Source organism: Notothenia rossii, assembly GCF_949606895.1.
Source record: "Notothenia rossii genome assembly, chromosome: 1".
In the NCBI taxonomy this organism is placed as follows: Eukaryota; Metazoa; Chordata; class Actinopteri; order Perciformes; family Nototheniidae; genus Notothenia; species Notothenia rossii.
Genome location: NC_136912.1, coordinates 22,275,399 through 22,291,625, shown reverse-complemented (window position 1 = coordinate 22,291,625; position 16,227 = coordinate 22,275,399). Strand labels below are relative to the sequence as shown.

The 16,227-nt window shown below is 41.2% G+C and overlaps 1 protein-coding gene across 1 annotated transcript; it reads right to left on the bottom strand.

Annotated features, from left to right (window-relative positions):
• Positions 1 to 1,343: 1,343 nt before the first annotated feature.
• On the bottom strand, positions 1,344 to 11,960 carry melk (maternal embryonic leucine zipper kinase). Its single transcript, XM_079659423.1, has 18 exons — positions 11,801 to 11,960; positions 11,433 to 11,567; positions 11,259 to 11,344; positions 10,028 to 10,144; positions 9,800 to 9,943; positions 9,585 to 9,653; positions 9,321 to 9,413; positions 8,642 to 8,740; positions 7,918 to 7,986; positions 7,555 to 7,653; positions 7,093 to 7,179; positions 6,797 to 6,922; positions 6,415 to 6,576; positions 5,983 to 6,262; positions 2,790 to 2,883; positions 2,374 to 2,530; positions 2,190 to 2,293; positions 1,344 to 2,093 (listed from the first exon to the last, which is right to left on the bottom strand). The coding sequence occupies exons 2-18, from the start codon at positions 11,509 to 11,511 to the stop codon at positions 1,916 to 1,918; spliced, it is 2,043 nt and encodes a 680-aa protein (XP_079515549.1). The 5' UTR covers positions 11,512 to 11,567; positions 11,801 to 11,960; the 3' UTR covers positions 1,344 to 1,915.
• Between the last annotated feature and the right edge of the window lie 4,267 nt (positions 11,961 to 16,227).

Below are 16,227 nucleotides of genomic sequence, written 5' to 3'. Positions count from 1 at the left end.
CTTCCAAACTGGACGTACTGTGTGTCAGCTCACTGATACATTAAAAGTCCCACATGCCTTTATGTTCTGCAAACTTTTCTCAATTGTTTAATGTATTAATCCTCTTCAGGGCAGGAATCAGCCATGCTCTCTTGCTCTAGTTTTTAAACAAGCATGGATAAAATTTCCCAACATGAGAACAGGGATTGCGGTGCCCCCTGTTTGAATGGAGGGACATGACAAGAATAATTGAAAGCCCCTCATTATATATTTGCAAACTGAAAATGGGGTTTTCTTACAATATGTTAATTTGCTACCTGCCCTGTTACTGTCTGCATGCATTGAGAGGTTTAAGTAAATGTAACATTATAGAGTGTCAAGTTTATGATTAAGAACCAAACAATATATAATGGAATTAGTCTAGAAGAAAGAATGCATAAAGGTAAGAAAAATGTGGCTCATGTAGTGACTGGAGACTGAAAAGAGGGGAGACACTCTTATTTGTGAGAAAGGTGACAGCTGGTTTTTGCTCCAGCTGTTGTCCACACCAAACACACACAACGCCTTCAACCTTAGCCCAGCATGACTCATTACCGCCACTGGAATATTATGGAGGATATGTTCTCATTTTTTTTTAATCCCACCAACTTCAACCTTCACCTCTGTCTTAAATTATCATCCCACTCCCCTCCCTCTCTCAAGACTCCATTAAGGTTAAACCCCCCTTATCATCACCTCAACCCATCGTTACCCTTCCCCTCCCTGCTGAGACGCCAAGGAGAAGCTGCCACGAATACATGCCAATCAGCCGCAGCACTGTTAAGACTAAGTGGCATCTTGTCTGGGAACAGGGAGGGGGAGAAGGAGCTTTTTTCACTTTGTTCAAATGTTGCTGGCAATGATCATCATTATTTAGTCATAACAATCACACTCCTACAGCCATTTCTGCCATAACCATGATCCTCCAACATTTTGAGTATCAGAGATAAACCTCTCAGTTTTACATTTACACGAGAACACAGAGCATGTGAATTTCTGTAGTTCAAGGACATAAAGGTATGTGGATGACTTTTAAATAATAACGCTGTCAACATGTCAGCTTTCAAACCCAAAGCATCTAAAGTTTTGAAGCATTTTTCACACCTTTCAGCACTTATTTTACTAAATGTGAACTGAGAAATGCTGTCACTAAGATAAACTATCACTATCAATCTTTGTACCAAAGAGAAGTGTATACCAGAAGAACAGAAGGATGATGACAAAGTGTAAAACACACCACTGCTCCATCAAACTGCTGAGTGAATAAAAAAAGAAAATCTGACGTAAATTAATCTTGATCATCTGTCTACATAAACACAGACATATTAGATCCACTAGAAACCATTTATTTTTCTCCTCGTCAGTCAAAATCTTACACAAACAATGAGACAGTAAAAACTGGATAAGCACCAATGAGAAATAAAAGAAGACAGATCATACAACACAACCATGTAAAACGTATTGATGGAAGAATTTTAAACATGTACATTACTAACAGGAAATTACACCTACAGGGAAGAACAACGACATCAAGACATAAATATGGTAATAAGCAGCCAGAAGGTATACTGTAAATAACATTGTTTCATTTCACACATTCATCTCAAGAGGACTGACTGAGATCCTATTCAGCTTTACAATTAAAAAGTGAAACAGCCATACGGACATGTAATTCTCATACATTTAATGCAACATGTTCTCTGGGGATGGCCGGCTGGCCTAAGGACAATTTCAAATATTCACTATGAATAATGAAGAACTAATCATTAATGTGTTAAGACACGGATCTTAGTCTGAATCTCTGCTACAATTCATAATCAGACATCCTTTATTGTAGGACACAAAAAGGCATCCATTGATTTACACTGGGAGTGATATCGACAGGAAAGTGCATTATTTAGATACTGGATGTGCCGAGGATGTCCTCCACCAGGCGTTTGTAGACCCAGGCGTCCCCCTTCAGCCTCTGGCGGCGGACCCCCACGACCTCTGGCCTCTGCAGCATGCACACCTCCAGCTCAAACGCCATGGTAACCTTACCAGAGTCACCCCAGGTTTGACACTTTAGGGTATACCTAAATGAAGGAAGGTGACAGAGAGATTAGAATTGGTTCAAAGAATAGGCAGAAATGATCTGATCAGAACGAAGAGGCTAAGGTGTGTCTTCTCACCCTTGCTGGGTGAAATCAACATTTTTCTCCGGCAGGATGGACAGGATCTGGTTCAGGATTTGGTCTGGGTTGGTCTGACTGGTCAGAGTAACGTTGTACTGCGCCTAGGGGAAAACACAAACAGAAAAAGAATGATGTACACTATTTTTGACACAGAATGGGTATGAAGGGTTGACTTGCATACCTTGATCTTGCGTGGGCCGTCACGCAGGGCTCGTCTCTTGCTGGGAGTGAGCATGGTGATCATCTTATCCAGACCTCTCTCCAGGGAACCAAACACCTTTCCTGCTCTCTTCTTCTTCCCGCTGTCTGATGTCACAGCCATGTCCAATGAGCGAGACCTGGAGAAAAAAAAACAGGGACTCTCATGACCTGTCATTTTATCAAACTTTTCTTACCGAAAGCAGGAGGTAAGATGAAGATGTATTATCATAAATATCAACTTTTAACCGTGGTTGAGTCTCTGTAGACCATAAGCCATCCTGTAGTCTTAGATGTGAACAGTATCTCTCCTCCCATTCCATTATTGCTTGCATTTATCAATGTTAGCACACACACCATCCCTTACTCCCTCTCTTTTACATCAGATACCCCACTCACCTTCGCTCAGGACTGAAGGTCAGTAATTCGACGTTTGCAATCTCCTTGAACTCTGCTCTCTTCTTGGTGTGCTCTTTAGATGAACTGCCTTCACCTACAACACAAACAGACATTTTGTTTTAAAAATAGTGAATAGAGAAAGAACTTAAAGCTGCGACAATTAGTACCACTGTTGGTTAGACAAAAACATAATTGCAAAAAAAATAAAAGCATGGAATAAAACTGAATATCATACAATTTCAGACTGACACAACAAAACATTTGAAGACACCATTGTTGACTTTGAGAAACTAGGATAACAATTGTATTAACATTTTACCATAAGATTAATTAATCAACTCAGAAAAGAATTTGCATATCAATAAATAATGATCAATTGAAGCCCTTCTGTACAAAAATCCGATTTATGTAATGTTTGGAACCTGAAAGTATCTTGAGAGGAAACAAAAGGGGAACTCAGATGGGGATTAGATGAGAAAGTGACTGATACAGCCCTTTGCTCTTACGCATGAAGCTGGCTGGCTTTGTCATCGGAGTTGTGAACACAAAGGCTTGCTTACACACACACACACACACACACACACACACACACACACACACACACACACACACACACACACACACACACACACACACACACACACACACACACACACACACACACACACACACACACACACACACACACACACACACACACACACACACACACACACACACACACACACACACACACACACACACACACACACACACACACACACACACACACACACACACACACACACACACACACACACACACACACACACACACACACACACACACACACACACACACACACACACACACACACACACACACACACACACACACACACACACACACACACACACACTTAAGGATTTTTGGGAGATGGCCCTGTGGGCCATCTAAGCTAATTTACAGATGGCCCTGAGCCCAATAGAGATTGCCCTGAAAAATGCGCGTGGACGAAATGACACACGAAGGGTTTGGGGGGCCTCCCCCTAGAACATTTAGATTTCTGCAGGTCTTAGATGCTGTCTGGTGCATTCTCTAGACTGAATTATAAGATGAACCACCACAATATTATATTGTACAATTTCAATGTTATTCTTCATTTCACTTGTTTGTTTGTTCTTGTTTGTGTTTGCTGTCTTGCATGTCCTGCATAGCTATAAGAAATAATTAAGTTGTTGGTCAAGAAACTTTCCATCGGATGAAGGCAAATGCCTTCCCAGATGTAAAAAAGTAGAAAACATTACATTCAGTTGTAACTGCCAAAACAAACATTATTTACACTATTATGGCCCCTGTTAAATATGTTTGAAATGTTAGCTACTGTAAGTTGGTCGAACGAATGCCTCCTCATCCGGAAGCTGACCGAGCAGACCCGAGCATCAGTCGAGAGGAGCCGAGCGCATCCGCGAAGCACACAAAATGGCGACGTCAGAGTTCCCGTTAGCCGGCAAATCTAAATCTCTTCGGTCAAAATAATTTCCCTTTAGCGCAATACCGCTTCAGTTGCGCCACTTATGTGACAGACAAGAATAGTCGATTCTAATGTCTAGCACTTAATGTGGAGAAAGAGATGTGCTGTATGGGTTGATCTGTTGGTAATGCCTCGGGGTTCCGGTGGACATGTAAACAAATGCATAATGCTGCGCTATACTGTGTGGCCTCACCCAGTTGCATAGCGACGCTTATTGTTTAGGTGTCTTTTAATAAGCAGGTAGTCATATCATTAGCTAGAACTAGCTGGATCTGATCGATATGGACATACACGCGAGTGAAGTCTAATCTGACGGGAGAGAGAGTCAGCTGCTGCTGACGAGTCGACACGCAGCTCTGCATGATCACATGCAGCGGTGAGCGGACAAAACACACACTCCAGGCTAGAATATCACACGTAGCTTTTAATTTTAATTACCTCTCAAACTACCGTAACTAGTTATAGATATGTTTAGTTTCACTGTCGGGTCACTCATTACTGGATCCGCAAGCTGCATGACTCTGGCATAATAGATTGCCCGATCGGGCAACCAGCAGGTGAGGCTTCATTGCCCAAGCTAAATACTAGATGGCCCCGGGCCATCGGGCAGCCCTTAATGTCGACACACACACACACACACACACACACACACACACACACACACACACACACACACACACACACACACACACACACACACACACACACACACACACACACACACACACACACACACACACACACACACACACACACACACACACACACACACACACACACACACACACACACACACACACACACACACACACACACACACACACACAGGGGGAGAGCTAGGCTTTAGTTGCAAGAGAACACATGTCACTACAGCCCACGTGGGACTGTGAGCAGAGGAAAGAGACAGCTACACCTGTCACAGCACACGCCTAGGGACGGACACACAGACCACAGCGTTTGTGTGTGTGTGTGTGTGTGTTTTAAGAAGCAGCATGTCTGCACTGTAGCTTAGAGAACAGAAGGCTGAAAAGAGAGCAGGGCCAAGCCAAATTCCAAGAGTTTAACACCCAATAGTCGAGTGCTTAGCCCACCTGTGGACGAGTTTATTGAAGAAACTAATGAGGCCGGACCTCAGAGCAGACAATTCACTTTGACAAATAATTAAGACTTTAATGATTCTTCATTCATAAGTGACCTTCACTCACAGATAAAGGAAAAATAATTAGCTTCCTGATAATAATAACCTCACCTTTGAGTTGACAGTGATAAGTGTGTATGTAAATGAGAGTGTTTGAGTGTGTCCATCCATTCTCCGTGGTTTCAATAATGACAGCTAAATCATAGAAACATGAGAGGCTTTGGGATAGAAAATAATAGGCCCAATAAATGAGTTTATTACTAAAAGACAATTTACTTGCAAATGTGTGGCATGTGGACGTGGCACTTATGATTATGAGATGCATGAGGACTGAGCGAGGGAAAGATAAATGAGAGAGCACAATGTGGAGAGGGGCAGTTGGCTAATGCAAATAATCTAATAAATAGAGATTGTACTTCGGGCTCTTGTTTGGAACGTAAAAAAACAATTACAGTATACAAACAAACTGCATGATGAACTGAAACTGTGTGTTGCCTGTTCTATATTACTGCCATGGGTTCAATGGTTGAAACTGCTCTTACCTTTAGGTGAGTCTGCATTGGCCACGTTAGCATTTTTACTAGGTGTGGTCAACACATTCTTGTTGGGCCGTGGATTCTTCTTACTGGACACGGGAGTTCGAGGAGGAGGCAGCGCAAATAATTCAACGTCTTTCTGCTGCACCGCCATATTCTCCTTGTTCTCACTGGTTCGTTCCTGGCCTCTGTCCCTTCTCTCCTGGCGGTGCTGTGCCGCTGTCCGCCCCCTCTCTGGAGTCGGACTGTAAGCGTACCTTTTCTCCACCGCTGGGGATGCCAGTCTCTTTAGCAATACAAAGAAGAGAAAAGCTTGATGTTAGTAGATTTCTGTGGAAGAGGCACAAAGGGCATAACCTTTCACCAATATTTCTAACCCAAAATGAATCTGTGAGGACATTGGAGACAGCATTCACACATGTTCCAAATTTCACATACCGTGTCTTTGTTTACAGCTCCATCTGGCTGACCTCTGACTCCCTGGGGTGTGTAATGTTTGGCTGGAACCCATGGGCAATCATCAATGTAGTCTGAGCAAAGGTCCAGAGAACCCATCATCACGGCATCTTCATCCTCACTCAAGTGAAGAGCTTCCCTTGACTGACAGCAAGAGAGAAGAAATGAAAAAAAAGAAAAAAATACAAAATAAGAAAAAGAAAAGACAACAAAATAAGAAATAAAATAAAGAAAAAGACAAAAACATAATACAGCATATCTGGATACTGGGAAACAGTAAGTATGTCCTAGGTAGAGTAATAAAGCCGTCAGTAGCCCAGAAAAAGAAGAAAAGCCTTCTGGGAGTTGTGGTGCTGAGTCTGACCTGTAGTCCCTTGTGCAGAGGAGAGTCCTCACACACTGTGGGTTCAGGGCGCATGCGGACAGGTTTGCCCCTCTGCTTCTTTGACAGCAGCAGCAGGTAGATGGCTGAGGTCTGGTCATACCGCCACTGTAAGAGGACATTTGTTTTAGACTGCATATCAAATAGAGAGTATGTAAATTACGCAGAATAAAGGGGTTGTTCATATGATTAACATATGAAGTTGTTGTGATGTCACCATCCATAACGCAACATAATCACAACTGTTGTTGAACAGACCAGCATAATAAACCTTTTACCTCCTTGACCATCGCAGTGGTGCTCCCCCTCGATCGCTTCATGTTGACAGCCATCTCAGTGACACAGTCCTCATCGATGTGGCCCAGCTACAAAAAGACCCAGCATGTTTACACAAAATGAAGACTGATCCTCCTTAACTTTGTATTGTTTTTATATGTCATCACTAAACAACATTATCTGAAAACAATTATGTTCATTAAGAATTCTTTCAAAAGTCAGATAACTGATGACATTTTCTGTTGGAAATCAAAATAAAAAGAGGTTAAAGTAAAACAGACAGCATACTGCTCCATTAAAGCTACTATTTGTTTGCAGTTGTGCTGTTTTTATTTAGATGTTTTTGTCTGTATGTTATGGATGAATGTGAGTGAGTGAGTGAGTGAGTGAGTGAGTGAGTGAGTGAGTGAGTGAGTGAGTGAGTGAGTGTGTGTGAGTGTGTGTGTGTGTGTGTGTGAGTGTACCGGCTTTCTGCTAAGCCACTCCACAGGGCTGTTGTAGTCTTTCATCACCCAGGGATGGTCCAGCAGCTGCCGAAGAGTAATACGCCGCTTGGGGTCCACCTACAGGACAAACACAAGAACTACAACTCAATAATCAAGAGACTAGACATCCAACAAACAATCCAATATCGAAAATGTTGTACAAGTCATTAAATGATATGCACCAACAATGTTAAATAAAAAATGTTTACTACTTCTATTATTTTGTAAAGATGTGTGTAGATGAGTTCCAGTAGTGTGCAACGAGAACCAGACTACTAACTCATGGAGGGAAATGTCTACAAAATGGCTAAAAAGTGAAGTAATAAAAGTTTTGTTACGCACCTGCAACATCTGATTGAGGATGAGGACACTTCCTGGAGACAGCCAATGGGGGTTATCATATTTGCCTCTCTGAAGAGATAAAAGATGTACAAAAACAATTGTGAAACATGATAGTATTGGGATTTGATTGAGCTTAATACAAACAATTAAACGGAATTGACACAAGATATTGAAGCTAGTGGAGCCTCGCAGATGGGGGTGCTGCAGCCCCCTCAGCATCCCCTCCCTTCCCGCGTCCATTCGCGATGTCTCGCTGTCTCGCAGACCCAATGCAGCAAGCCCAGTTCACACTGTCCGCTCCTCGCAGCAGCGAGCCGCGCAACGTCTCGCCAACACGGAACCCAGACCCCACGCAGCATTTTCATCTGTTTGTCATTACTGGTGTCATTTTCTGGTTGCTAACGCCTTTGTAACACGTAATCACTGATTTTCCGCTGTAACGGTGGTAGACCATAGTGGTAGACTCATCAGAACAGAGTGGGCGAGCTGAGCATAGAGAGAGAGAGGGGGGGCAGGAGCTCCAACAAGCCGTGTAGGACAGAGTGAATACACATACTATACAGAGATGCTGTATGAGAAACCAATGTGAGTTTGGAAAATTGGACAATGTAAATCTATTCTAGTAGACCTCAACAATGGAATTATGATCAGTAGAAATGGCCATGACATGGGGCCTTTAAATATCAAACATCTTAAACAGCTAGAAGAAGGCCAGCTCTCTTACTGCAATCTTCCTGTAGAGGACCCCGCAGTTGTCGTCATCAAAGGGTAGATATCCACAGAGCAGAGCGAACAGCAGCACTCCCATGCTCCACACATCAGCCTGCACATTACACAGCAGTATTTCAGCTTTACAGTTAGGATTTCACAGCTCAGTTGCACTGAGTCATGCACCAGCGAATACACTCAGCAAACCGCGAAAAAGCAGAAATGTGGAACAGGCAGGTAGAAATGAATTTGATTGGGGAAACAAATGTGTGTGGTACAGGGTTCCTACAGTGTCAAGAAGGTTGTAAACAATGTTTGAAATGCTACATGGAATTAAATTCAAGAACACCTTTACAAATACTAAAACTTTTGGACAATTTAGCTTGCTACTGGTTTCGAAGATAGGAATGGGCGTGTTTGTGTGCCGACTTGGCAGTTTTGTCTTTTCTTACTCAGTATGTAAGAAAATGTGCTTCTAGTCAAATCGTGAAGAGTTAGAAACCCTGATAGAATACCTTAATCCACAAAAACAAAAATGGTGATCAAAATCCTGACCTGTGTGACATTAGTGCACAAGAGGCATCAGTAAATAGTAAATAAAACTCTGGTAAAATAAGGTTTTTGAAGATCTGCAGGAATTCTGAAATGTCATAACTCTGGTGGTGCTCATAGTTGGAAAAGGCATCATCTCTCACCTCTGAACCAATGTATGCTTTTCCCTGGATGAGTTCAGGAGCAGCGTAGGCAGGGCTGCCACAACACGTCATCAGCTCATAACCCAGACCTCCCTAGGAGAGACATGACCACATGTTTACATCATGTTAAAAGGCATTAATCACCATGTAAACACTTCAGCTGCAATATTGTCCACAAGGATGCTTTGTTTAATACACCTTTCTCTATAACTGTAAACACAATACCACAAACACAATAAGACAGAGAATAAGTTGATGACGTACCTTAGGTTTGGCACACAATCCAAAGTCTATGAGCTTCAAGTTGTGGTTTTCATCGATCAATAGGTTTTCCTACATTTCAGAAAGACAAGTGTTCAGAAAGACAAGTGTTGTAGCAAAAGTTAAGATTAGGATGCTGTCACAGACAAGGAGACACATTTTGTTGTGGTCACAATCTCTCAGACACTCTTTCACATGGAATCAGCGGTTGTGCTCACCGGTTTGAGGTCCCTGTGTGCGTATCCCTGGCTGTGGACGTAGGCCATCGCTGACACAATCTGCCTGAAGAAAACCCGGGTCTCCTCCTCTGGCAGACGGTCCTTTGCTATGATGTAGTCAAACAACTCGCCACCTGGACAGTACTGAGAGGGAGAAAATTGTCAAATAAAACCTAAATAAGGTCATATTCACACTCACATACTGCGTCAGGCTATGTGTGTGCCTACCTCCATCACTATGAAGATCTGGGTGGTGGTCTCTATGACATGGTAGAGACGGCAAACGTGCTGATGGCTCAGGTTCCTCATGGCCTCGATCTCCACCTTCACACGGGGCAGGTCATCCTGGGGTGACAAACAATTTCTTTATTAATTTAAACCTTTGTGAAATTTAAATAATGATGTTGTTCAGAACACAGAAAGATCAGCATACAGAAATATTTGGGTACTTGGAACAGTGGAGCAATAGTTTATGTATTGATCAATCATGCAGTTTTTTCATATTTCGTCGACACGTGTTTCTTGTCTGGTAAAGGTGCAGCTAGTTTGAATGACTTTGTATACTGCAGGGCAGCTTGTGAATTTACTCCAGGTGGAACTAAAGTCTAATTTAAGACTTGATTATATTTCACATCATTAATCCAAATCTGTAAACTAAAAAGGTATTAAATAAATGTAGTGGAGTGAAAGTACACCATTTACCTCTGAACTGCAGTGGGGTAGAAGTACAAAGTAGCATAACATAGAAATACTCAAGTAAAGTACAAGTATCTCAAAAATGATTCCTAAGTACAGTACTTGAATAAGTGTACTTAGTTACGTCCCACATCTGAAATCAGATATGACTTCAAGTCATGTCATTTCTTAGTATTTGATCCTTCAACTTGGCCTCAGGAAATTTCAGGATTTCACATTTTTGGCAACAAGTTTTGGAGAAAACAAATTGCAGGCTTAAACAGGGACAGGGAGTTGCATCTGCAGCATCTTCATCATCTACCATGCAAGCAGTGGAAATATAGGACAGTGAAGGAGACACTGAGCAAGACTGCACTTTTCATTTTCATTTATTTGAAGAGGGACAATGCACATTGATGAACATTTAAAACAAATAATGCTTTAAAAAATGTAAACATGTCAGATTTTAGCTTTGAGCTCATTTCCACTTATTTACACCACGCTTTGTGTAGGGTGAGTACCAAATGCTGTCTCCTGGTACTCATCAGAGAAACTCACTAAAAAAGTTATGTGCACCCCTGCATGTAATATACAATAGTGATACTAATGTTTCAGCTAATGTAATTCGGAATAGCATATGTTGAGTCCCTGAAAAAACCATTAAATAGGGTTACACCTCGAACACACCACTTTGGGCGTGGTCATTTCTCTTTTCTTTTAATTTATTGTATAAAAATGCAAGTTATGTTGAATAATGCTCACATTCACAACTGATCTAACTTACCCCTAGATCCTTCTTGTTCATGATTTTAATGGCAACCTTCTCTCCTGTCCGGAGGTGTCGACCCAGCTTGACTTTGGCAAAGCCTCCTGACAAACACACAGGGTTCAAAAACACACGTCAGAGTGGATATGGCACTGACAGAGCTGTTTTGATAAAGGACATATCACCATATACCTGATCCGATGGTTTCATAAACGTCATAATATTTGTAGAGCTCGTCGGCTCCGCGGTGCTCAGTCCTTTCCACAGGCATCCTCCTGCTCTTTATCCAATCTATCCTCCTGTTTCAGCCCCACGATGGTGACCTCACTGCGGCGAGAGGAAACCTCGCTAAGTCACTAAATTAAACCAAAAACACCAACCTTTCCTTCATAATTAAAAGCAGCTTTACATAGCTAACATTTTCTAGCAAGCTTGTGTCAAATGACGTAAAAAAGAACTGAGGTACGCTAACAAAAGTATCAAAACTAATACCAGTAACGTTAACATAATTAAAGCCTTCTTCACTCCAAGCAAACTGAATGATGCTTCTTGAACGTTACCTGAATCTTTAATGAAACCGAGAGACGGAGGAGATGAAATCAGTTAGGAATCAGATGCCACATAGAAAAGCCCTCGAACAGGGATGTTTTGTTACAGAAGTTTGAATTTCGCACGTTGACGTTGACTTCACTTCCTGCTTCCGGTTTGAGCGACGTGCGCTCCCTTGTGGCGAACAACAGTACTGCAGCTATGAACTCAGGAATCAGAGTTTTTTTATTATTATAATAATAATACATTACATTTATATAGCGCTTTTCCAGGTGCTCAAAGCGCTAAAGTTAAGCATCAGTAGCTACAGTTATGGCATTGCAAAACGTATGTCCCAGGCTCATTCAACAATGTAACATAAATATATATAGGACATAAATAATAAAACATAATGCAATCTTGAAGAAACAGAATAGACAGGAGAATGTTGCAAGTGACCAATACGCAAGTAATGCAGGAGAAGTAAACTGTTAAACAGAATAAGACGAGCTAAACATTTAAATAAAATTAAAATATTCCTTTAAATTGTGATAATAAATACATATGTGGAATGCAAACAGATGCATGCTATTGATTGAATCAACTTCATGATGCTTTTGAGACCTTAACATTACACTGTTATGTTTTTCCTTTGTTCTCAAACCTCAATAGAAAAAGGGGGGAAGTACATCTGTTTGTAAGTGTTCTTAAATCATTAAAAGTTGAATGAGCACCTCTAAAACTGTTTCTATTTTTTAAAATAGGCCTAACTTTTATGAAGGTGGCCCACATTAGTTTAAGCCAGGTGTATTTTATTAAGTGGCAACTGTGCGTATGCATATATAAATACAATAACACATTAATAGAAAAACCTAGATAGAGTCAGATCATAACTGTGTTCCCATCTTGGTTTTGGAACAAGATAGGAAGACAGTGGTGAAATAAATATTTAACTTGTTTACTTAAAATTAGCACTACGACCACATTGTATTAACATTTAAGGCTGATGCTTTTATCTAACATATTTATTAAAACATTTTAAAGCATACATTATGCTGTTTTATGACACATATTATTATGTATCATATAAAAGTATTAACAATAGACATTTTGTGTGTTCGTAAGGTGGGGTTGGCTTGAGAGGTGGGAGGGGGAAAAGATAGCGTTGGAGGGATGTAAGGAGAAATGTTGTGTGATCCTAATCTGGGACTGTAACTCCAGAAAATCACATAAAAAACATCCGAGATCTCAGATCAGAAGAGCGCAGTCCTAGGAACAGCTAAGATACTGCACAGAACCCTCAGACTCCCAGGCCTCTGGCAGAGGACCCAAGCTTGGAAAAACAAAAGACTGCCCAGGATGAGGCGAGTGGTGCTCGCTTTTTTGTGGCATATTGGCGATGACGTTCAGGCAGGTATACAACTTGTGGGATTTAAAGCATCCTGTTTGTTGCCATGTCTGAACTGTTCAGCTGGGCATGTGGCTGCAGCAGCTGACCAGAAAGGTGTATTTAAGTTGTCAGAAGGTGTGTGTGCCTTCACCTAAACAACTCCTCAAGCCTGTAATTAGTCAAAAGTGAGGTGAGAGACCACTGCTTGTTTTTAACAGACCCCTGTATACTTGTCAGCCACCTGTAATGAGTGTATACAACCACTCTCACTGTTAAAGTTTTCTTTTTTTACCACAATTTCTTTCATGGTCAGTTGTCCTACACCAAATGTATCGGAAAGGACAACTTCCTTCACCTTCTTATCATTTTGGGACAAGTTTGGTCTTAACTTAAGAAAAACTTCCTAGGTCTCCTAATAGCCCCGACACATATGCATTAGTATTTGAAATGTAAGAAAAAACATGTTCTCCAAGTAAAAATGTGAAAATATCATATCCTGATACTTATTCAACCCTGACCGATAGCTGCAGAGGAATTTTAGTGATTGATCGGTGGTCGTCCTTTGTTTCTCATGGTTGTTAGGGGACAAGTTGGTCGTTAAGGAAGGAACCGGTGGTTAGGGGGCGTCCAGGTGTCAGCGGGATGACAGAACCCATCATTTGGTTTCTGGGGCAGCTGGCCTGACCAGGACAGAAGGACATCAAACAACCCACAGCTGGAGGAAGAGTGAGAGGAGAGGAGACAAGAAAATGAAAATGACAAGGTCTAGTAGAGGAAGATGTGAAAAATGGGAACTGGAAAGAGAGAAAAGTGTAGAAAATCTGATTTAAAGGAGATGTAAGGGACAGAAATATTTGATTTAAGTATTGAGATAAATTGCTGTGGACTCTATGTTCGTCCACAGTGTCTTTTACTATTTTGTGTTCTTTTCTTCTTGTTTTTTGTGGTAAATGTGGCCAGCTAAGACACACACATTGAATGACTAAATACAGAGAAACACTGACTAACTCCTTTTTTAAATCATCACATATGGTTGGTTGTAGAGAAAGCAGAAATAATCTACTTTTTCTTTTCTCTTTTCTTTTTTGCAAATCTTTCAGTGAGGGCTCTGTCCTTCTCAAATCTGCATGAGCTCACAATTTTACGGCACATTTAAACATGTTTTTTATGTTCTGTAACATAATGTAAGCCAGTGGGTGTTTCCTCCTCTGGGTCTTTTTATAAGATGCATCTCAGGAGAAACTTTACTTTCATATATCATAAAAATATATATAAATGGTTGATATGCTTGAGGGGCAAATTAGTTGTTTTTTTTTTGTTTTTTTTTTAAAGCTTTCTGTACACCATAGTACACGGCTCACCTGTGGAGTAACTACAAGGCTAGAAGCATACAAAAACTAAAAGTTGCATACAATGATGCTTTACGGTTGCTGCTGAGGGTACCAAGATGGCACAGTGCCAGCCAGCTGTTTGTTAACTTGGTGGTACCTACTTGTCAAGCCCTTTTAAGAAAGTTAATGTACAAATTCATGTGTCGCCTAGAAGACTCGGACAATCATGTTATCTCGATTTTAATTAACCCTGTGAAGAGTTCTACTCGGTTCTCTTTGGAGACATTGGCGCAATAGCCTATACAGACAGTGAGCATGTGTGGCTAGCTGTGATTGGACTGATTTTATGTTTTTTATCTGTTGGTTTTTATCTGTTTTGTGTTTAGCTTTTTATCTTATTTATTGATGCGTGTCTTGTCTTTTTGTATGTGATATGGACCTTGAGTCTGAAATAAAGATTGAATATATGTTACAGTCAATGGTTTTACCAGACACAGCACCAGCCTTGGACAGCCTGCGTTTTCGTTTGCCAGTTTCACATAATAAGCTTCATACAGTATATGTAGTCAGTCATATTCAGGTCAATCGATACATCTCAATGTAATTGCACCAAAGTAGCAAAAGATGACAACTAACGTATCTTTAGAGAACATTGAAGTATCCTGTACGCATGCAAGTCTATGATTGTTCATGTGACTGCCAATATGTTTGTTAAAGAGTTACTGTGGCACTGTGTGTGTGTGTGTGTGTGTGTGTGTGTGTGTGTGTGTGTGTGTGTGTGTGTGTGTGTGTGTGTGTGTGTGTGTGTGTGTGTGTGTGTGTGTGTGTGTGTGTGTGTGTGCAGTTGTTCTCGAAAGTGATTCAGTTCTCCTTCATCATTGATTCCCACACAAAGGATGACGTTTTACCATCAGATACATTTTTTTTAATTCACTGGCCAGGAATCAACCCCCACAGACACACTCCAAAAGTCTTGATCTAGAGATGTTATGCTATAATATTTGCATGGACATTAATGATGTGGAGAGCTTCAAACCCATATGGGTGCAATATATTGCCAGGCTGAATGTGTCAGTTCTGGGCAGAGGACTGATTTAGCCCAGTAAACACAAAATGTAGCGCAGCTTGCTTGGCTCTTTAATTTTCCACTGCGTTTTGTCAGGGATTAAGAACAAAAAAGAGTTGTACATATCAGAAATGACTTGAAATGTCAAGCGCAACTTATTGTGGCATTGTGGACGAATTTAGTGGGATGGAGCACAGATAATGTGTTTTGTCTACCTACAAAATATTTGAATATTGGCAACTGAACGACATCGCAGCTGTTCACAATGTAGTGTGAAATTGCCAAACTGAGAATTTCACAACCTTTTCCAAGAACCTCATTTTTATTCTGATTGTGCGAGTGCTAAATGTCCATATGTTTGTGTGTGAAAACCACAAAGATATATGAGTCTCATATTTGTGGAGAAAGCGCTACGATGTCCGTGATACAAGATTATTCAATCGGGACCCTGTGAAAGCAGCGGGAGTGAGAAAGACAAGCAGAATGTTATCCTGCAGAGCTCTGTGGAGTCTCATGAGGACACTGGCAGCAGTATGGAGAGAGATGACGCCACTGTATTGTCTCTCTCTGTCTCTATCTTTATGCCTCTGTCTTTGTCTGTCTCTCTGTTTGGCCCCGGGCCCTTTGGCCTGAGACACAGGAGGACACAGATGTCCTGCAACACACCTTTAT